At 43.2% G+C, this 24,076-nt stretch overlaps 1 protein-coding gene across 1 annotated transcript in view; it reads left to right on the forward strand.

Annotated features, from left to right (window-relative positions):
- ARID2 (AT-rich interaction domain 2) overlaps positions 1 to 24,076 on the forward strand; it is a 158,164-nt gene that overhangs the window by 116,453 nt on the left and 17,635 nt on the right. Inside the window, exon 16 of the mRNA XM_065417423.1 lies at positions 5,391 to 5,539. Within this exon, the coding sequence (XP_065273495.1) occupies positions 5,391 to 5,539 (149 nt within the window). The remainder of the gene's footprint in view (positions 1 to 5,390; positions 5,540 to 24,076) is intronic.

The raw sequence follows: 24,076 nt of genomic DNA on the forward strand, positions 1-24,076 counted from the left end.
TCTACACTACGAGAGTAGTTCGATTTTAGTTAAATCGAATATGTGGAATCGATATTACAAAGTCGAACGTGTGTGTCCACACTAAGGACAGTAATTCGACTTTGTCAGTCCACACTAACGGGGCAAGCGTCGACATTGGAAGCGGTGCACTGTGGGCAGCTATCCCACAGTTCCCGCAGTCCCCGCTGCCCATTGGAATTCTGGGTCGAGCCGCCATTGCCTTCTGGGTAAAAAAATGTGTCGAGGGTGCTTTTGGGTAACTGTCGTCATCCAACCGTCACTCCCGCCCTCCCTCCCTGAAAGCGCCGGCGGGAAATCAGTTCGCGCACTTTTCTGGTCAGTGACAGCGCGGACGCCACAGCACTGCGAGCATGGATCCCGCTGTGACCATCGCTGCAGTTGTGGCCGTTGTCAACGCATCGCAGCTCATCATCGACCTTTCACTGAGGCAGATAGAGAGAAATCAGGCGAGGAGGCTACGGCACCGGGGTCAGGACCTGAACTCCGAGAGTAGCACACGCCTGTCTGAAACCACGACACCCAGTGCCGAGGACATCACGGTGGCAATGGGTCTTGTGGATACTGTGGAACGGCGATTCTGGGCCCGTGAAACAAGCACGGACTGGTGGGACCGCATAGTGCTTCAGGTCTGGGATGAATCCCAGTGGCTGCGAAACTTTCGCATGCGGAAGGGGACTTTCCTCGAACTTTGTGAGTTGCTGTCCCCTGCCCTGAAGCGCAAGGACACCCGGATGCGAGCAGCCCTGACTGTCCAGAAGCGAGTGGCCATAGCCCTCTGGAAGCTCGCAACGCCGGACAGCTACCGGTCAGTCGCGAACCAGTTTGGCGTGGGCAAGTCTACCGTGGGGGTTGTTGTGATGCAAGTAGCCAAGGCAATCGTGAAGGTACTGCTGTCAAAGGTAGTGACCCTGGGAAACGCGCAGGCCATCATAGATGGCTTCGCCGCGATGGGATTCCCAAACTGCGGTGGGGCTATAGATGGGACTCACATCCCTATCCTGGGACCGGACCACCAGGCCAGCCAGTACATCAACCGAAAGGGCTACTTTTCAATGGTGCTGCAAGCACTGGTGGACCATAAGGGACGTTTTACTAACATCAACGTCGGATGGCCGGGCAAGGTTCATGACGCTCGCGTGTTCAGGAACTCTGGTCTGTTTAGAAGGCTGCAGGAAGGTATTTACTTCCCGGACCACAAAATAACTCTTGGGGATGTGGAGATGCCTACAGTGATCCTCGGGGACCCAGCATACCCGCTAATGCCCTGGCTCATGAAGCCCTATACTGGCGCCCTGGACACAGAAAAAGAACTGTTCAACTACCGGCTCAGCAAGTGCAGAATGGTGGTGGAGTGTGCTTTTGGCCGTCTCAAGGGGAGATGGAGAAGCTTACTGACTCGCTGTGATCTCAGCGAAACCAATATCCCCATTGTTATTGCAGCTTGCTGTGTGCTCCACAATCTGTGTGAGAGCAAGGGGGAGACCTTTATGGCGGGGTGGGAGGTTGAGGCAAATCGCCTGGCTGCTGATTACTCCCAGCCAGACAGCCGGGAGATTAGAAGAGCCCAGCGGGACGCACTGTGCATCCGGGAGGCTTTGAAAGACAGTTTCCAGACTGAGCAGGGTCACCAGTGAATTTTAAGTTTGTGGACTCAGAACCTGAACTTGCCACCGTTTCTTTACCCAGTTACCGTTGACTATCCTCTCCAGTTACATACCCCCTTCACCCCCTTCCCAAAAAATAAAATCTGTTCTGTTTTGTTAATGAACACCGTTGTCTTTATTACTGTTTTCGCGGGAATGTTTTAAACCTGGGACGCAGACTGTGGCGGGGTGCGGGTTTACTGTTGTGATGCAAATGATGCTTCTAAACTCCAGGAATGACGGGTTCCGCAGTGGTGGACTGGTTGTTTCAACAGAGCCTGCCAGCCCTCCTGGGCGGGACAGCGTGTATGTGTCGGCTATGTGACTGTCTGGCAGGGGGAGGAGGGTTACAGCTCCCCTGCTGCGGGGCTCTGTGATGCATTAGATCTGTAACTGCCCTCCCCCGCCACAAAGTCACAGAGCAACACCCCCCCCCCCCCACAGAACATGAAAACCACCTCCCAGATTGAACAGGGTCACTAGTCACTGCACTGGGTATGTGTCCTGATCCTGGACCTGACCCCGCCTCTGTACCCTGGTAAAGGTGACTGTCCTGTCCAATTACCATGCCCCTTCCCCTCGTTCAGACAGACTCTCCTCCAAAATAAAATCATGGAAACAGTAATTAACAGAAACGAATATTTTATTATGAACCAGACATGAAACGTGGGGGTTGAAACTTGCACGGGGGCTTCTGTGAGGTGTGTAGGAAAGGACTTTTAAAATTTTGGGGAATGAGAGCCTTCTAGTGCTAGAGCAGTCTGCAGGGGTTGACTGAAAGTTTTAACGGCCCTTGCCGCCCCTCCTTCTTTGTACTTTGGGTGAGGGGGGTGTGGGACTTGGTGGCGGGGGAGGGCGGTTAGAGATAGACTGCAGCGGGGCTCTGTCCTCCTGCCTCCGGTCTTGCAGAACATCCACAAGGCGCCGGAGCGTGTCCGTTTGCTCCCTCAGAAGTCCAAGCAGCTTTTCAGTAGCCTGCTGGTCCTCCTGACGCCACCTCTCCTCCCGTTCCATGACTGCTCGGTGCATTTGGGACAAGTTCTCCCTCCACTGTGTCTGCTGGGCTGCCTGGGCTCGGGAACAGCTCATTAGTTCTGAGAACATGTCCTCCCGCGTCTTCTTCTTCCTCCTCCTAATCTGCGCTAGCCTCTGGGACTGTGCTGACAGGCTGGGTTGGGAGACAGTCGCAGATGTGTCTGTGTGAATGGGAAAAATGGAGTGAATTCCTGAGACAGATAAATGAAGTTGTGTACAAAGAACCTAGTCTTTCTCTGTGAACAAGACCATGCACTGCACCTCTCACATGCGCACTCAGGACAAGGTCGAATTTTCGGCCATCGCCTTCAGTGCCTGGGGTCCTGCAGTGGTCTTGCAGTTATCTGAGAAGCGTGGCAGGACACCTGAACTTCTGTAGCGTGCAATCATGGTAAGCCGTAGACTTCTGGCTGCTTAAAACTGTACTAGTAGCACTGGCCTCCTTTCACATTGAAAGCAATGCCAGTCTCTGCTGCCAGCAATCAGGACAGCATGAACTATGCCCCTGTCCCACCCCCTCGCGGCTGTTCCAGGGAAAGATCCCTGTATGCTGCCCCTCTCCCTCCACCGCGTGGCTGTAAAGCAGTCCCAATACTAACATTCCCCTCCCTAATTCAAAGCAGGGCGTAATGAGCGACATCACCCTGCTGAGGATCTCGGAGTCCCAGAGGGAAAGGATGTTTCGAGAAAGCCTTCAGAAACCAGGGCCGTTTGCCGCTATGCTCTGCAGGGCGATGATACCAGAGTATCTGATGGTGTCGTGGCGCGGTAACGTGTCCTACCACGGAGGGCCCACTAAGATCGCCCTACCCAGGAACCTGATGAACAGGCTGGAAATTTACCTTCATGAGACCTACGAGGAGTTCTCCTATGAGGATTTCGCCTCCATCCCCAGCCATATTGACCGGATTTTCGCGTAGGTGCACTGGGACTAAAGAGTGGAGCGTCTTGGGCAGCATAATCATGACTTACCGGACATTGTAAAAAAAATTTTAAATACTTGGGACTAAATTGTGAAGAGCCTAAGGCAGACAAATCATGAAAAACCCTTTGTTACTATTGTAAATATTCCAGTTTTTTTGCAGATAATTGTTTACATGTTTAAGCACTTTAATAAACAGCCATTGTTAATATTATAAATATTCCAGTTCTTGTAAAAATAAATGTTTAGATATTTAAAGCACTCACTGCTTGATCCTTCCCCTGATTCTGTCTCCGGGGTAAGGGATGGGGACGGTTGGTAGGGGATCTCGGTAAGGGTGATGAAGAGCTCCTGGCTGTCGGGGAAATCAGCGGTGCCAGCGCTGTCGACTGCCTCGTCCTCCTCATCTCCTTCTTCATCTTCCCCGTCCGCTAACATGTCCGACGAGGAACCTGCCGCGGACAATATCCCATCCTCAGAGTCCACGGTCAGTGGTGGGGTAGTGGTGGCGGCCGCACCTAGGATGGAATGCAGTGCCTCGTAGAAACGGGATGTGTGGGGATGGGATCCGGAGCGTCCGTTTGCCTCTTTGGTTTTTTGGTAGCCTTGTCTCAGCTCCTTGATTTTCACGCGGCACTGCGTTGCATCCCGGCTGTATCCTCTCTCTGCCATGGCTTTAGAGATCTTCTCGTAGATCTTTGCATTCCGTCTTTTGGAGCGCAGCTCTGAAAGCACGGACTCATCGCCCCACACAGCGATGAGATCCAAGACTTCCCGATCAGTCCATGCTGGGGCCCTCCTTCTATTAGATTGCACGGCCATCTCTGCTGGAGAGCTCTGCATCGTTGCCAGTGCTGCTGAGCTCGCCACGCTGTCCAAACAGGGAATGAGATTCAAACTGCTCAGACAGGAAAAGGAATTCAAATTTTCCCGGGGCTTTTCCTGTGTGGCTGATCAGAGCATCCGAGCTCGGACTGCTGTCCAGAGCGTCAACAGAGTGGTGCACTGTGGGATAGCTCCCGGAGCTATTACCGTCGATTTCCATCCACACCTAGCCTAATTCGATATGGCCATTTCGAATTTAGCGCTACTCCTCTCGTTTTGGAGGAGTACAGAAGTCGAATTTAAGAGAGCTCTATGTCGAACTAAATAGCTTCGTGGTGTGGACGGGTGCAGGGTTAATTCGATGTAACGGCGCTAAATTCGACATAAAAGCCTAGTGTAGACCAGGCCTTACTGACTTGTAAAGATAGTGCATTGAATCCTCTGTGAAAGGGTGCTGTTTAGGTGTTCTAGGTGTATTGATTTAGTGAATAATATTCCTTGTAAGCAGAACAGAAAAGGTCTAAAGTATGTGACAAGTGTCCAAAAATTGTGTAACTCATACTTTAAACTACACTCTCAAATAATTAATAATATGACTCTTCACTACTCCTGTATAGTTATTGTTAATGTGCATGTAGATGCTGCAGAAGTAACCAAATATTGTCTTCCTCTGATTCATAATTCAGTATTTGTATTTGTGTTTAAATTACAGCAATTAAGATATCAGAAGAATCTGTACAAACATAATTCAAGGGTTATCAAATAATATTTTCCTCTAGTTTCACTATTACATGTTACCACTTACTCAAAATTCAGTGGGTTAAAATCTAAAACTTCATTGTTAATAAAGTGTAATATAAAAAGCAACAGAATAAACTGGAAAGTGTGTGTTTTTATCTTCTAGTACATTGTTTTAACCCTTTGTGTTTGAAACTTTTCTACAGAGCACACCTGTGACACCGGTACCAACAATGCAAGTACAGGGCCAGCAGATCAATTTGCAGCCTTCTTCATACCCAGCACCAAGTCAACATGGCGAGCAAGTGAAAAAACCTGGACAGAACTTCATGTGTCTGTGGCAGTCTTGTAAAAAGTAAATAGCTCTTTTATTTAACAACAATTTACTAACATATTGCAGAAGCTCTTATTTGGAATGTGATCCCTGAAAGTACTATCTGTTCTCTTTCCTGAAGTATCTCTACATGGTATCAGTCATCTGATAAGAGAAGAAAATATTAAAATTTTATATGATTAAATATTAAAAAATTGCTTTTAATCTAAAGTTACTTCAGTTAAGACTAAAATATTTGTATGTAGTTATGTAAGTCACAATAACTATATTCCCTAATTTTTCTGCATTACAAATATAGGAACAGTTACTATTTTCTTGTTATACAGCTAGCTTTGAAACATGAAATGTGTTCCTTTCTCATATTTCCAGTTTTGCAAGGGGTGTGTACCTTTTATGTCCTAGTCAAACTCCTGTTTGGATTATGATTAATTTATTAATTTAGTACTATGGGGATTCACAAGCAATTAAATGAGACAAATCTCTGACTCAAGTTACTTACATTCTGAAATAGACAACACAGCAAGGAATGGTTTAAAAAAAAGAAAACAAGAATGAGGAAGAAGGGCATGCTTGGATGAGCATTATAGAAGTGTAAGATCATAAGCATATTGCTACACATGCTTCTTGAGAGTTCATTTTAAAATAATATATCAGATTTAGGTCAATGTCTGGAGTAAATACGGGTGAAGGCTAGTGATTGAAAGATAATAGCAAAATGTAATGGTGACTTGGAAGGAAAGAAGAGAGATTGCATAACACGGGGTTGTGAAGGAACTGGCAGTGTCATGAGCAAAAGTGTGAGAGCACACTTAGCAGGAGACAAAGGGAGCATCCAGGGAGCAGAACTGATTTGTCAGAGTGTAGGGTATGCTCAGGGGAGTATCATGCAACTAGGGATGAGACGTTAGCAGGTGGAATTGGGATGACTCTGAAGGTGAAGATGAGGCATATGAATTTGATATGGAGGAATACTGAAAGCTAGTTACTGTCTACCAAAAATTTCCATGGTGACTTTAGTTTGATATTAGCGAGACAAGATGGGTGAGATAATATCTTTTATTGGATCAACTTCTGTTGGTGGAAGGGACAAGCTTTTGAACTTACACAAAGCTCTTCTTTGATGTGGTATTCTTAATTTTCTTCTCTAAGACATGATCAAAACCCATTGAAATCAATGGAAAGACATCAAATGGGTTTTGGATCAGTCCTCTGAATAGTACTTTGTTCTTATGTGCAGTTAAATAACTGCCATGTTTCCACCTCAGAGGTGACTGTGTTTCATTGGTAGGTGATATAATTCCTGTACTTAAAAAGCTTTTGAAGGCCTTTGAGATCCTTTAGAATGACAGGTACTATATAAATGTAAGATAATATTATAGACCATTATATAAAGATGAATTCAAACTATCTTAGAAATGTCTTCTCTTTTTTCCCCCCCTAACAATAAATGTATCTATGGAGCCATGCTCCTCTACTGATATGATCTTGAATGAATGGCATCCAGGATCCTTATTAATTACTTGATTAGCAAAGACTTTCTTTTTTTAAAAAGCTCTGCTATTTAGTCTGGGTTGCATATACTACAAGTACAGTATGCTTTGATGAGTAATCCTTTGTTCCTTTTTTTACGATGGTGTTTGCAGGAGCCATACATCCACAAATTTGTTTCTCAAACATCATCTTCATTCTGGTAGCTTTTCACTGTTAAAATTGACCTTTAGTGTCTACTTTGTTTAAATATATGTTTTGCTACATTTTCTAAAAAATAGTCTGTCTATATATTTAGTGTTAGGTTATATTTGATTTATTTATTTTATTGAACAGATCTTTCTCTTGTGCCTGTGGTTTTTATTATTAGTTTTCGGGTGTGGTCCTGCAGTTTTCAAAGGTCCTCTAAAGTGCATTTGGAAGATGTAACCGATACTACTACTTTGAGTGGCTCTGCATCTTTACACTTATGGGTACTGTGTCATCTTGTGGTGCCTTATGGTAGAACCTTGCTCCCAGCAGTGTCTGTTAGAGCACTCTCATAACCCCAACCCCTCCTCTTGGCATCTCCCAAAGTCCTGAGAGCAAGGATATATAAGGGACTGAGCACCCTTTACCACCCCAGTTCCTTCCAACCACATGCATGGACAGAAGTGAACCACTCCAGTATCTTTGGATCCAGAGTCTTTTCTCCTTGATGTTTGTTTATTGGGGTTAGTTAGTTAGCTTAGTGTAGTTTGTTTGTTTGTTTGTTTTGTAGGTCAGGGTTATAGCGGAACCAAAGCTGAAGAAGAAGTCAGGTTTTAAATGATGTGCATCATGCCCAGATGTCTTCCCAGTGTCAGACGACCATGTGCCTCAGGTGCCTGGGAGAAGGCAACTCTCCTTCTGCCCGTTCCATCTGTTGGATCTTTATGCCCAGGACCTGCAAGGATAGGCAGACTTGTCTACAGATCCTGCCACTTAAGGAGGCCATTGAGGCCAGACCCTCTGGATCAGGATGGTTTTGGGATCCAGGGTCCAAGAAACCTCCAACTCCTTCCTTTCATTACCTAAGAGAGTTTTACCCCCAGTCCTCTTATTTTTTGGCTATTCAAAAGCACCAAAGTTACCACAGCCGCCTTCATATCAGTCATCATAAGAGAAGGCATTTTAAGTTGTAGTCTAAATCCAAACAGCCTGCTATCTCTGTGATATCCTTGTCGCAAAACACCAGACTGCAGATTTGATGGGACGTTCAAGAGTCAAGAACCATTCAGTCAGGATCTTTCTACCCTTTTGTTTGGAGACCGGCTAGCTCATTTTTATTGGCACTTGGAGATGAGTTACATTGGACCAATGGGTTCTAGAAATGATATAAAAGGGCTGTGACATACAATTTGAGAAACTACCCCCTAACAATTCCACTCGCCTCTCCCTTTTCAGGGACCAATTTCACAAGGATATTCTTCTTTCAGAAATAAATAATTGCTTCTGACGGGCAGTCGAAACGTGCCAGAACATCTCAGAGGTTAGGGGGTTTATTCACAGTATTTTCTGGTACAGAAGAAAGATGGTTGGAGGGGTTCATGTAGTCTTGAATTTAAGGAACCTGAACAAGAACACCTCTACCCCGATATAACAGTGTCCTCGGGAGCCAAAAAATCTTACTGCGTTATATCGAACTTGCTTTAATCCGCCGGAGTGCACGGCCCGGCCCCCGGAGCACTGCTTTACCGCGTTATATCCGAATTCATGTTATATCGAGGTCGCCTTATATCGGGGTAGAGGTGTACATTTGGAAATTTTTGATACGTATGTTAACCTCTGCCTCCATAATCCCTTATCTTTCCTTTTAGATTTGTTCACGACTCTCAATTTAAAGTATGCATATTTTCACATTTCAGTAAGTCTCACTCATAGCAAAAACCTTGAATGCGTGGTGGCAAGATGCCATTTCCAATACAAAGTGCTGCCATTTGTCCACTCAACAGCACCCTGAGTATTTACAAAATGCTTCTCTGTGGTAGCGGCTCATCTGAGAAGGCAAGATATTTTTGCTTACGTTTATTTGAACGATTGGCTATAGAAGGCCACTGTGTACAAGGACCTGTTAAGCAATATTGCTGTTGCAACCAAACTATTCTTGGACCTGGGTCTTCTCATTAATACCGCAAAATCAAATCTATGCCGGACTCAGAAAATTCTGTTAATAGGTTCTATACTGGTGCAAGGGAGGGCCTTTGGTTTCTGAGTTTGAGGCAGTGTATTTGCCTCAAACTGGTTTCTGAGTTTGAGACAGTGTATTTGCGATGCTCAGGAGTATCCAACTCGAAAAATAATATTTTTTTTCTGGGTTTCATGCGACAACTACATATGTGACTCCTTTTGCCCATCTGAGAATGAGGCCTCTACAGCACTGGATGTCTCATGTTTATGTTCAAGTCGGGACAGTTTGTACTTGTGGGTCATTATACCTCCAAACACCTTACTTTCCTTGGAATGGTGGTTAATTAATACGAATGTCTTCAGAGACATTCTGATATCTGAATCATCTGGCTCTTCGAGGACATTGTCTCATCAGGAGAAGATTCTGCAAATCAATGTCTTGGAGTTGAAAGCCATTTATTTAGCCCTCAGATCTTTCCTTTTTGTGTGCAGGGAACAGTGGTGCAATTAGTAATGGGCAGTACTTCTGCAGTGTGTTATGTCAACAAGCAGAGGAGTGCTCACTTTTCTCCTTTTTGTGCAGAAGCAATAAGGTTATAGGATTGTTGCATCCTCCACAGTGTGTTTCCAGTGGCCCTGCATTTGGCAAGAGAGAGCAGTGTGACTGCAGACCATCTCATCAGACACTGTCTCAGATGTATGAGTGGTCTCTGAAGAACCAGTTGGCTCATGACATATTTGCTGGATGGGGTCAACCAGATGTGGACCTGTTTGCAAGAAGGTTCAACAAGAAGTGTCACCTCTTCTGCTCCAGAGATGGCAGGGAAAGCCAATCTCTGTCAGATGTTTTGCTTTTTCCCTGTTCCATTGATCCACCAAGTGGTAAGGAAAATACATCAGGATAGAAAGAGGATGATTCTCATTATCTCAGCTTTGCTGTGCCAGCAATAGTAGATCGATCTCCTCCAACTGTTTGGTGGAGTCTTCATGCATCTTCCTCGGTCACCAGATCTGTTGTCTCAGCAGGAAGGGAGGATTCTTCATCTGGACCTACAGTCCCTCCATCTGATGGCATGGGTGATTGGACTTTGAGTCTATCTGATCTTCAGTAGTCTTGTTTCTTGGCTGCTAGACAGTAGGCTGATTAATACTAGGAAGCAGTGAACCAGACAATGTTACCGGTCAAAGTGGCCCAGATTTGTGACTTGGATGACTGGCAAGGGCAGTTCTTCTGCTTCAACATCCATACTCTGTGTTTTGTAATATTTGACGTTTTTAAAATCTGAAGGGTTATGTAATCCATCATTAAGGATTCATTTGGCAGCCATTTCTGCCTATCATACTTTAATTGATGGTAGATCATTGTTTGTACATAATACTACTAAGATGTTTATGAAGGGCGTGTCTAATATGTACCCTCCGTTGAGAGAGCCTGTCCCTTCTTGGCATTTCAGTTTGGTTCTAGCCAGGCTGATGAAGCCACCCTTTTGCTGAGTGTTCTTCACATTATTTTATCTATTAAAATGGCTTTAATTGTTGCTATAACATCTGCCAGAAAGATGAGTGAACAGAATGCTCTTATCGCTGATTCTCCATAAAGATAAGGTTGTTCGTTGGCTTGATCCCAGGTTTTTGACAAAGATGGTTTCTGATTTTCATGTCAACCAGTCCATCAATTTGCTCCCTCCCCCCCCCCCCCCCGATCACATTCTAATAAGAATGAATTGGCTTTGCCTACTTTAGGTGCAAGGAGGGCCCTGGCTTATTATTTAGACATAACTAAAAGTTTTCATAAATCATCCTGATGGTTTTTATTTTGTTTCTTGTGCTGAAAATCGCATGGGATATGGCCTTTCTTTTCAGACCATTTCAAGATGGATTAAGCAATGTATTGTTGAGCATTATTCCTTGGCACAGACTCTAATATGTGGGACAATATGACCACATATCATTAGAGCCATGGCAACTTCTTTTGCTTTTCTTAAACAAGTCCGTTCTGTGGAGATTAGCTGAGCTGCTATCTGGAGTTCTGTTCATACTTTCTATAAGCATTATGCTTTAGACTTGACCTCTAGGAGAGATGCTGGATTTGGTAGAGAGGAGTTGCAGCCTTTATTCAGTTAGGACTCTCCCCGCCTCCAGGTTATTTTCAGCACTGCTTATCGGTTTATTCCATAAGTGGGAATATGCAGAGCCGCTCGAAGATGAAACAAAGGTTACTTACTTGTAACCAAGTTATTTGAGATGGCTCTGCATAGTCGCACTTCCTACCTACCTTCCCCTCTTTTGTCAGAGTGCTAATCGCTTACTGTTCTCTGGCATTGCAAGTGATAGAGGATTCTCTGCTCCTTATATAGCCTCACTCCTGGGACATTTTGAGATGCTATGGGGAGGGTCTGAGGGCCGGAGAGTGCTCTAACGGAAACTGCTGGGAGTAGGTTCTACTGTAAGGCACCACAAGGCGGCACAGTACCCAGAAGTGTGACTATGCAGAGCCATCTCAAAGAACTCAGTTACTTACTTTAATTGGAGTTCTTTGAGATGGCTCTGCATAGTGTCACTTCTGGGTACTGTATAATAAAACCTGCTGTATCTCTGACCAATTGGTTAAACAAACTAACACGATCTTATTGTTTGGACTATTAAAGCCTTCGTATTGTTTTGATAGGTTAATTGTGTACCTTTCATTGGGCTGCTGACTGAATGCAAGACTGTTGCAATGAAGTCCAAAAAGAAGAGGCGAGGTTATTTTCTAGCTTTCTTGAAAAACAGAAGTCTTGTTAAACATGACAGGCATCTCAGCTGAGGATCAAAATCTTTGGTTCTAATTTTCAGCAGAATTGCTTTAAATTGTTTTAAATGTTGAGTTGAGGAAAACTTTTAATACCATATAGTGTATGTCTCCATATGTGCTTAACTCAGACTCTGTAACTTTCTACTGCTGAGATTTGCTTGCCTCTCTTTCCTTTCTAGGCTTCCCTTTCTTTGTTAGAATATCATAATTGATTTAACATTCCCACTGCTGTTCTGTTAGTGAGAAATGCTTTGGGCCAACTTCTGCTTTGTTACATCCTTGCAACCCCATTGGCCTCATTGTGGTTGCAAATGAAAGTGGGGTGTAAATAAGGACAGACTGTGGTACTCTGTTAAAGCTTCGAATGTTGCAAAAATTGCAACGTTTCCGTCTGAATAAGATTCAACATCTCTTTCCATTCTCTTCAATTCAGGGATGAAAAATCTGTAGTCTAAGTTCCACCTATTGTATTTCACTGTTCTTCTCCAGTCCTTCAAACTGTGTCCCAACAAAAATTAGGAAAATTCAGGCTTTATCATTCTAATGATTTTTTTTTTAAAAGGCAGATATTAAAAAAAAAAAAAAAAAAAACCCACAAACATCAGAGGCCATCTTTATACAATGTAAAGGAGCAAGAAAAGGTATCTTTAATAGCTCATAACTAGTCCAGACAATAAGATTGTGTTAGTTTGTTTAACCAATTGGTCAGAGATGGAGCAGGTTTTACTATTTCCGATCATCTCAGTGAATTTTGCTCCTGAGAGCTTAGACCAGGGGTAGGCAACCTATGGCACGCGTGCCGAAGGCGGCACGTGAGCTGATTTTCAGTGGCACTCACGCTGCCCAGGTCCTGGCCACAGGTCCGGGGGGCTCTGCATTTTAATTTAATTTTAAATGAAGCTTCTTAAACATTTAAAAACCTTATTTACTTTACATACAACAATAGTTTAGTTATATATTATAGACTTATAGAAAGAGGCCTTCTAAAAACGTTAAAATATATTACTGGCACGCGAAACCTTAAATTAGAGTGAATAAATGAAGACTCGGCACACCACTTCTGAAAGGTTGCCGACCCCTGGCTTAGACAGAAAACCATTTTGTGTACTAGAGAAATGTGTCCTAAGTACTGCTTTACTACTTGACAGGATTTCACTGACTGGTTTATTATGTTAACTGAAAGAAATTTACCATCTAATATAGACTAAATAATTGTCTCCTCTTAAGCTGCAGAAAAACTACTTTGAATTCCTTCTAGATTTGTCAATGTGAGCTGGCTAAATACTGGGGGAAATCATTCATGATCATTTTGGTGGATTAGAAATTGAATTTTGATTTGCCACATCTTCACCCCTTTTATATTCACACTTCATGAATGTTTATGTGAACAAAGTCTTGTTTGTACATACGTTTATGGAAAATTAATTTTGTGACATAGTTGACATTTCTTTTCTGACCAAACAAAATTAAATTAAAAAGGAAGCGTAGTATAGCAAGCATTTTAGGCCTTGTTTACACTGGAAAAATGCATCATGTTAGGAAAAAGTGTTAACAAACACAATGTTATGCAACTTAGCTCTTACTATAGAGAAAGGCAAACTGTATTTAAACCCTAGAATTTCTCCATTTGGCGAGAAGATAGACTGCACTAGTGCTAGATTGTCTTTTGTGATGTCTACCAAGTGCCAACAACAGCCAAATACTGAGATAGTGTGTGTCTCATTCTCTGGATATATCTTCACTGATAAAAGAAGCCTGTTTTTACTTTCAGGTAGCTAGAGTGAGATTACTCTCTTAGTGTAAAATCCTCATGGAGAGATTGTACTGATAGTTTTCATGTTGATGTGGTTAGATGAGGAAACCTCAGGTAGAGTGTAGTGTTGACCTTGACTAGCTACACTGAGGTAAAAACTATAAGTGCATTGTTTTCACTAGAACATGAGTGGCCAAACTTACTGATCCTCCGAGCCACATATGATAATCTTCAGAAGTTTGAGAGCAGGGCGCACCTGCTTGGGGGTTCTACCCTGTGACAGGGTGGTGGGCCTCAGGGCTTCAGTCCCATGGGAGGTGCCTGCCAGTGCTCAGGGCTTCAGCAAGAGTGGGGTAGAAGCCCTGGGCGCACACACCCCAGTCTGGTAGGTGGAGAATGGGGGGACATGGAGGACTCCGCGAGCCTCACTTTAACTGTAAAAGAGCTGCTTATGGCTCATGAACCTCAGTTTGGCCACCCCTGCACTAGAATTTTGCATCATTAACTATCTTTAGTTAGCTGTCTCATTGTAAAAACACACTTCTTTTAGCAGTGAAGGCACAGCCACATTCTCTGTGTCCCCCTCCACACACTAAAGTTAAATGATTTCTGGAAAACAAGCAGCATGTGTAATGCAGTGAAGAGAATCAGAGTCATAGAGTTTAAGGATAGAAGGGAACACTAGATCATCTAGTCTGACCTCCTGCATATCCCAGGACACCAGCACCTGCACACTAAGCTCAACAGCCAAAATGAAATCAAAATATTACATCCCATGGAAGATTAGACTATTATGTGCCACAGGCAGAGAACAGAAGAGACCACCAGTGCTTGGGGCCCTGCAATGGCAAGGAAATTATTAAGTGAAATATACCATAATCCTGGCAAGTGATCTCCACCCATGTGATGCAGAGGAAGGTGAAAAAAAACCCAAGGTCACTGCCACTCTGACCTGGGGAAAAATTCCTTCTTGATCCCACATGTGTTGATCAGTTAGACCCTGAGCACATGAGCAAGAACCAATCAGCCAAGCATCTGAGAGAGAGAATATTCTGTGCCACCTTAGTGCCCTAGTCCACCCAACCTAATGTCCCATCTCCAGTTGTGGCCATCCCTGATGCTTCAGCGGAAGGAGGTGGGTTTTTGTTTGTTTGTTTGTTTGTTTTTTAACCTTCCAGAATACAGTAGTGGGGGGTGGGAGGGATCCCTTCCTTACCCCTATTGGTGGCCAGCTGAAATCCTGAAGCATGAACTTTAGGAACATAAGATGTAAACTAGAATTGGGCCCCATTGCTGCTGAACCTTGCCCCCTATTATCACAAGCAACCCCTTCATACAATTGCACTCATAAATTTGTCTAGCTCTCTCTTATAACTAATTAAATAGTTTGCTCCCACAACTCCTATTGGGAGGCTGTTCCAGAATCTCACCCCTATGATGATTAGAAACCTCCTAATTTCCAGCCTGAATTTGTTCATGGCCAGTTTATATACCTGTTCTTGTGCCAACATTGTCCTTGAGCATATACAGCTCTTCACCCTCCCGTAATGTGTTTTATAGAGAGCAATCATATCCCCTCTTAGCCTTCTTTTTTTTTTTTTAGACTGAACAAGTCAAGCCCTTCCAGTCTCCTCTTATAAGATAAGCCCACCCTTCCCCTAATCATTCTAGTAGCTCTTCTCTGCACCTGTTCGAATTTAAATTAATCTTTCTTGACCATGGGTGACCTGAATTATACATTGTATTCCAAATGAGATCTTAGCAGTGCCTTGTACAACAGCTTTAATATGTCCCTATCTTATACCTCACCTAATGTATCCTAGGATTGCATTTGCCTTTTTCTATCAGACCAGTAGAGTCCACTAGCATTTTTATCTCTTGAGTGTAGATTCTTGGAGAATATTTTATCTTTATGGAAAGGAAAGTTACTTCCCTATGAATATAGTTGCCTTTTATAGCCTTTTATAGCTATACCTATAGTTACACAATGACCCTTCCCTTCTGCCTTTTTGGAAGTTGATTCATCCTGCTACTTAGGTTAAGGATTAGGTTGAAAAAAAACCTACATTCACATGAGGAAATGTTATGCACAAAAGCTTAACCAACATCTTGAGACAAGTCTTTGTTAATTAAGCAGTGGATCTACTCTTCGTTCCCATGCAACAAAAATCATAACTCCAGCATGTGTATCTGTAAATGATACTGTACTAAATTTGAGAATTCTTTGGAAGGTGACTCTTCTTTACCTGATGTACCCATAATGACCTATTTTGTAAATAAGCATTTAGATGGTAGTTTAAAGGTACAATTATCAAATAGATTATAACTGCTGCTATATAGTGTATTTTAAAATATGTTGTAAAATCATTATGAAATGTTGCTACTTTGTCTTTGGTAGCCACTTTACTGAGTTAACTCAGCATTTTAATTCTTTTTTAAAAAATCATGAAAAATGTTATAATCTTGCCAACTTTTATTTCTTTTAAACCTAATATATTTGGGGTTAAAAGGACATTTCAAACCATTAAATGCTGACATAACTTTGAAATACTTAAAATAACTTGGAGAGAAATTTTATTTCTTACAGATTTGTGCTGTCTCAGCTTTGAACACAATTTTACAAAGAATCATAAGAATCTTTATATAAACTAGACTGGTTGTTCCATCCAGTCCAGTATCTTGTTTCTGGCAGTGGCCAGTACCAAATGCTTCAAAGAAAAGGGCAAGAAACTCTAAGGGACAATTATGTCAGAACCTGCCAATAGTGGTTAGCAGTTCTTACGCACTGAAGCATGAGGATTTATAGGTCTTCTAATTTTTTTTGTCCTGTCTAATCAGACTCTGGCTATTCTCATTATCTTTAGAAGGTCCCAATCCTGCAAATACATACATGAGCAGTCTCATTAATTTCAGTAGGACCAGACTCATGCATAAAGTTAAGCATGTGCGCAGATGTATGCAAGATTGACACCTTAGTGACTATTCTAAGTTCTTGGCCTTAATGATATCTTGTGGCAGTGAGTTCCTCAGGTTAGCATTGCACTGTGGAAAATTATTTCCTTTTTCAGTTTTAAAGTTGTTGCCTTTCAGCTTCAGTGTTCCCTTGTTCTTGTTTTACAATAGAGGCGAAATGGAAGCACCTGATCTACCTTCTCTGCACCATCATTTTATGTACCTTTATTATATTCCTTCTTACTAATTTTCTTCCTAAACTAAAGAGTTCCCATCTTTTTCAGTTCTCTTCATACAGAAGTCTTTCCATGCCTTTAATCATTTTCACCACTCTGTTTCCACTATATATTCTTGGAGATAAGGTGAAGAGAACTAAGAACTACATTACTGCTGAGGGAATTTATATGGAATTTTAATCTTTTTATAGGGTGATATTCTTCAAGTAGAGTCCCTACGGGTGCTCCACTGTAGATGTGTCTGCGTCCCTGTACTGCTGAGCAGAGAACTTTGGTAGCAGTGTCCATTCAACCCGTGCATGTGCTGCTCCTCGCGTGTCATGAGGCTAGCCACTGTGCATGGGCAAACCCTCCTCAGTTCCTTCTCAACCACCCTTGGCTAGAGAGAATTATAACTGTCCATTCGTGGATCATTAACTCTTTTAGAATTGCTAATTTTTAGTCTCCCTTGTAACCTCTTTTCTTTCTTTACTTTTGTTAACATTTTATTTTGGCCATTGCACCCCCCCATCCCCCCCGCAACTCCCCCCCCTCCAAAAAAAAGTAAAGGACTTTGTCTTTCGCCAACCTCCTGAGAAGGGGGACCCCCCTGGACAAAAGATACTTGGCTTTCTGGCTTCAAAAAGTGCCTCAGTTAAAAGGAATCTATCCCAGTGACTGGTGGACACTCGCAGTGCGTTCACGCACTGGGAGAGAAACACATTCCATAGAAGTGTAGCTTGTGTCCGCAACTGAAACCCAGATCCAGGAAAGACAGAGAACTGAGGCTCAAACTCCTAATCATGGAGTAAGCCCTTCAACTTCCTGAGTCTCAGTGGGAGCCCTCACCACAACCGTCTACTTCAAAGGAGGGGAGCCCAGGGATATGCCCGTGAGCCACTCACATAAGGCCTCTAAGAAAAGGTCCGTGAGTCCCCATAGCGAGTCCGATCAAGCTGAAAATGATCTCCGACTTGTTCAGCATCATCGGTACCGATGGCATCGAAGCTGTCTAAATCTGGTACCCCGGCACGCGTGGTACCGGACTGACTGAGCAAGTCGGGTTGCCTAAGGACCCAATGGGCACAGACAAGGAATTACTGGTACCGTTGGGGTGCAAAAAACATAAGATCCACCCTGGGGAAAGCTCTGTTGGTACAAACATCGACATCAGTACCGCCTGTGGTACGCCAGGCACCAACGGGACTTGCTGTCAGGTCCACATCTCCAACACCATTGGTACAGGCATCTCAGCACTGACAACCACCACCAGTACTGATGCCTTCCACACCGCCAGACTTACAGTGTGCAACGGATCTTTTGGTGTCTGATGCCCCGGACTTTCCTCTGCTCAGTATCAGGGCCCCGGCACTGGGTTAATCCAGAGCCCTTGACTTGCCAACAACTTCCCTTTTCATCGTCAGGGTCAGAAAGTGAGCAAAAGGACGTGGTTTCCTGCTGCTCTTCTCACTTGCCCAGTTTCACTATTGACATCAGGCATATTGTGCTCCTGATCCACAGCCTCCCTGGTTTGGTCAGCCATGATACCAACCACCAGGTTCCTTCCCATTGCAGTGGCCATACTCAGTTCTCTGGCAGGCTGAAAGACAGCCTGTTGATGGAGTGCTCAAACCTTCGGGGGGGAGGGATAGCTTAATGGTTTGAGCATTGGCCTGCTAAACCCAGGGTTGTGAGTTCAATCCTTGAGGGGGCCACCAAGGGATCTGGGGCAAAATCAGTACTTGGTCCTGCTAGTGAAGGCAGGGGGCTGGACTCGATGACCTTTCAAGGTCCCTTCCAGTTCTAGGAGATAGGATATCTCCATTAATATAATATAATATACAACAGGCCCCCCTTCCCTCTAGTGTGACCTACCAGCAGCCGAGGAGGCACCCTCCTTCAGTTGCTACCTCGAGGGCTTCTGAACCCCCAGAGCAGGCAAGGGAGGAACTGGAGGCCAAAGTTGAGGAGGAAGTTACTTCTCAAGCCCACTTCTCGTCATCATCACCAGATGAGACAGTGATGCCCCCTCCGCCATCTATGGCAGCTGACTTTAAACTGTTCCAGGACCTGGCACAGAGGGTGGCAGAAGCTTTACAAATACCACAGGCTGGTGGACATTTTACATTCTTGCACCTCGTCCAGAGGCTGTACAGAGTCCGAGCTGTGGTGGCTGCCTGTCTGAGAAGACAAGTAATCCAGGCATATCCCTACTTAGATGACTAACTGGTATGGGGGGAAATCCTCTCTCTCTCCCCCTCCCCCCCCCTGGTAAGTGACTGACTCACTTCAAAAGACACTAAATACCTTTGCCATGCTCGGAATTCAGGTCAACAGAGAAAAATCCACTTCGACCCAGACTCAGAGCACACACTTTATCAGGTTGTTGGATTCTAGGTTGCAGAGGAATGTACATGCCTCAACGGAGGTTTCAGACTACGTTCATCCTCTTCAACCAACTTTAGACTCATCCCAGCATACTGGTAAGGACCCACCTCACTCTTGGGGCATATGTTGGCATTCATGTATGTGGCCCAGTATGCTAACCTTCACCTTCGGCCCATGCAAGGGTGGTTAAAATCACTGTATCTACCAAACAGACAAAGTATGTACCAGGCGGTCACAATTCTTCGAGAAACACTGTCCTCATTAGATTGGTTGATGAATCCAACTCACGCTGTTCAGCACAGCACCTTTTTCAGTGCCTCTATCAACAAAGACTCTAATTATGCATGCATCCTTTCAGGAGTGGTGAGAACATCTCAACCACCTGAAGATTAAGGGAAGTGGTTTCCACAGGAGTCCACCCTACACATAAATGTTCTGGAACTCAGCGCTGTCTGACTGGCATGCAGGGCTTTCCTGCCTCTCATCCAAGGTTGATGATACACGTGCTGACAGACAACACTCCAACAATGCACTCCATCAACAGGCATGGGGGAGCCAGAACCTATCCCCTCTGCCAGGAAGATGTACTTCTCTGGGACTGGTGCATCTGTCATCACTTTAGTCTGATAGCACTATACCTCTCTGGCCTGAAAAACACACTTGTGGACCTCCTAGTAGAGACTTCTTCAGAACCTCATTCCTGGTGGAGATTCCTGCTAGTGGACCTATTTGAAACATGTCACAGCAACAAGTGCCCACGGTTCTGTCTCAGGGGAGGAGCAAGCCCATGTTCCCTCTCAGATCCATTTCTCATCCAATGGGCTCCTGGTCTGATGTATGCCTTTCTGCTGTTACCCAGGGTCTTGAGGAAACTGACACAGGATGTAGGTCTGGTCATCTTGATAGCCTCAGCATGGGCCTTTTGGAACTTGAACATTGTGAACCTGACAATGTGATGGTGACCATCACCTTACCAGTGACTGTAATTGTCTTTCTCTGAGATGTGTTGTCCACTCAGAGTCCTGCTCTTAGTGGATTCTTATTGGCAAAAACATAAGTACAGGTTGTAACCAACACACTGTTCATGCCCTTGGCTACGGGGAGTGAAAGGGTACTTGAGACACAGGTACAGCCCAATGGACGCTTCATTGAAAAGTATCTGATCTTGCATGCATGAGGCACATGTGCACCAAGAGTGGAATCTTTATGGACAATACATCTCTGAACCACAGTTACTGTGAGGTACCTAATGTTCTATCTAGATGTTGTTATAATTCTGTTTTTTAATTGTTGTTTCAATGTATTTTCCAGATACTGAAGTAAGGTTTACTGGCTTCTACTTCCCAAGTTTACCTCTTAACATCTCTTTCAAAGATGGGGTACAAACATTTGCTACCCAGCAGTCCTCTGTTAGAGTTGCTTATTTTAAAGAGAAATTGTATATATTTGTTTGCAGTCCAGCCACTTGATTCCTAAATCCCTTCAGAGCTTTTGGATTAATAGTCTCTAGTCCTTGTGACATGTTGCTCTTGTAATTTATCCATTTGTTCCTCCACCTTCTCTTTTGACACCTCAGTCTCAGACAGTACCTCATCTTCATCTTCATTATGCGAAAAGCGTTTAGGTAGGTATTTCCTCAAAATCCTCTGTAATGAAAAGTGATGCAAAGTGATCATTTAGCATCTCTGCCATGTCTTCATTCTCCTTATTTAATTATTCAGCAACCTGGTAGTCAGCAGATATATGACATCTCCTACAGGCTTCCTGCTTCTAATATACTTGAAAAATATTTTGCGGTTTGTTCCATCTTTGTCTAGTACAATAGTTAAAACTTTCTAGAAGTGAAATTTATTATAAAAATACTGGTATTAACTTAGCTGTTTTACTGGATTGCAAGTATAGAAACAAGAAGATTCTTGTAAATTGATCATTTGCCATTGATTGGTCTCATTCACTTCTCTTAGCAATTTTTCCCCTTCAAATATTAGTACACTCTTTTTTGTGGGGTGTTTGGTGACATTTAATTAAGCAATAAGATATAACAAGGGGTGAATTTTGGTGTAATCATTTGTACCTGTTTCTTTGGGTGTGTTCCTTTAATTCACATGGAACATAAATGAAAATATCTGAAAAATTAAATCCTTAAAAATATTTTTGCTTAAGACTGTCAGCCTGAAGATTGTAATATGTTTCTTTCCCTTCCTACTAACTTGGCTGCTGGGCTCAATAACATTTCAGAAGTCCTCTGTAGTTTAACTTACAATACTAAACAGGGACTATTTAAATATAATTTAGTGGTAGTAGTGTTTAACATGTATGCTGTGGTAGTGCCTAAAGGTCACAATCAGGTTGGGCCCCATAATAAATGACTGTCCCTGCCCCCAAAGAGTTCTGATTTAGCATCTGAAGTGAAAATAAAGGTATGTCTACACTACCCACATTACAGCACGGCATCACTGTGATGTGGGCAGTGTAGACACGCCAGCGATTTAAAAAACAACACCACCCTGAATGAGTGATGGTAGTGTTGTCTATACTGGCACTTTTCAGCGCTAAAACTGTTTTTTCACACCCCTGAACGACAGAAGTTTTAGCACTGAAAGTGGCAGTGTAGACACAGACTAAATCTTTAAAGCTTCCCACTGTACTGTGAAGCAGTCAGTCTGCAGCAGAAATGTTGCTTTTCCCTTTGAAGTTCAGCTGTCTGCAAGTACTGTTGTTAATTGTGAGCAGCTTAGTTTCTACCGGTGGGAAAGAGATGAGCAGCTGCTTTTGAATTGTTTTATATTAAAAACAACAGCGACCTAAATTGGGGAGGGAGGTATATTAAAGAAACTCCAGTACCTGTCAGGCCATTATAATAATCTAACAAAGGGGTAAAAAGCTAAACAAAGAGAGAAATGAGGAAATAAGAGTTGAGGCAAAACTCCTCTGTTGACACCATTCTCAGCAACTTTGTTTTTATTGATGTAGTTTAAGGAATAGATGTTACCCTGTCTTTTTAGTCAGGATTCTAAATAATTTTTTTATTTCTGAATAAGATAAATCCTGCCAGTAATGTTGTTGTTATTCGGTAGTTTAATTCTGTTCTAGATTTGGTGTAATATAGTGGAGCCCTGTTATAGTAAAGTACTTTTCCTCCCTCAACAAAAAAGTCAGTCAGGATTTCTTTTAGGTCTTATCAACACTTCAAATAAAGTAGTGTTAGGGGATCCTATTAGAGTGTGGATCTCCACAGCAGTTAAAATTGTTCTATTTACATAGCATAGGCAGAACATAGCCATGTCTCAAACCCTACTACAGCCTGTGGGGACATAGTTAAATACATTTAGATTCTGGCCGAACTACAGAGATAAATCCATTTCAGCCATGGCAAGCAATGTCCATATTGTAACTAGATCCCATGACACAGTTGTAGTTGCATATGGAGCCTCCATGCCTCCCACTTTACCTTGATGGTGGTGGAAGGAGCTCTCTCCATCCCTTGATATTGTAGGCGCAATCTGCTGTTTGAGTCTGAAAGTCTGTATTGTCACACCCTGCTATGAGCCAACTGCAGCAAGACATGGAGCCAGAAATTCCTCCTTTATCTTCTCCTCAGTTTAGTGGCAAAGTTTTTTCTTCTCCCCTTCCCTCAGCAAGAGCAGAGTGGGAGGGGGAAGATGATAATCCCTTTGGAATGTGGAATTTGACACCTATCTAGAAGATAATTGCTGTATTATAGGGAGTTAGCACAAGGAACCCAGTTTATAAATGAGAAAAACTTCTCTGGGTGAAATAAATTCTCTCTCTGGCAGACTAGCACCTGTGTGGGGGTGGGGAGACTAGCAGCTGTACAGTTGAGTCTACATACTAACTACAAATATGTACTCACTGGATCCAACATCAGCCAATCTAGTGTCCATGAGTTTGCAGATATTGAGATGAGTGCAGGTAAGCTAGGCTGCAGTTCATCTGTAGTCACTAGTGAATCATTTGCTTCAAGCCCCTTCACAGAGTAGTGAAGTATCAGAGGGGTAGCCGTGTTAGTCTGGATCTGTAAAAAGCAATAAAGAGTCCTGTGGCACCTTATAGACTAACAGATGTATTGCGTCTGACGAAGTGGGTTTTCACCCACGAAAGTTTATGCTCCAATACATCTGTTAGTCTATAAGGTGCCACAGGACTCTTTTATCAGAGTGGTAGCCGTGTTAGTCTGGATCTGTAAAAAGCAACAGAGAGTCCACGCGTCTGACGAAGTGGATATTCACCCATGAAAGCTTATGCTCCAATACACCTGTTAGTCTTAAAGGTGCCACAGGACTCTCTGTTGCTTTTTACAGGACTCTTTGTTGTTTTTCACAGAGTAGCTGCATTCAGTGTCTCTGTAGGATTCAGGAATTTAATTTGGGTGGATTCTGTTACTCTTAGGTACATCTAGATTAAATTTTGTTTTTGTTTTTTTTAAAGCATGTGAGCTAGCTGCATTACTGAGTTTTAAAATCTGGTTGAGGTGATAGTTCATCTCAGCTGACACATATTAAAATATAACTTTCCTGTCTACACTGCAATTCTAAAATATGGTGATTAAAATGTGTTAGCTAACATGATTTAATAAAACACTCTTTATCTATTCTAGACAACATATCTTACTCATATTGAGTAACACTTTACTCTAAAAATAGCTCTCCATTGATTTTAATAGAGCCGCGGAAAGAGTAAGGTACTTTTCAGCATGTGTAAAGGGTATGAGAATTTGGCCTTTTATAAGGAAAGTGAAGCTTTGCATGAGAATGAAAGTTTGTATAAATATATTGTAGAAATTTGGGACTTTCATGACA

This window comes from Emys orbicularis, chromosome 1 (assembly GCF_028017835.1).
Source record: "Emys orbicularis isolate rEmyOrb1 chromosome 1, rEmyOrb1.hap1, whole genome shotgun sequence".
NCBI classification, from domain to species: Eukaryota; Metazoa; Chordata; order Testudines; family Emydidae; genus Emys; species Emys orbicularis.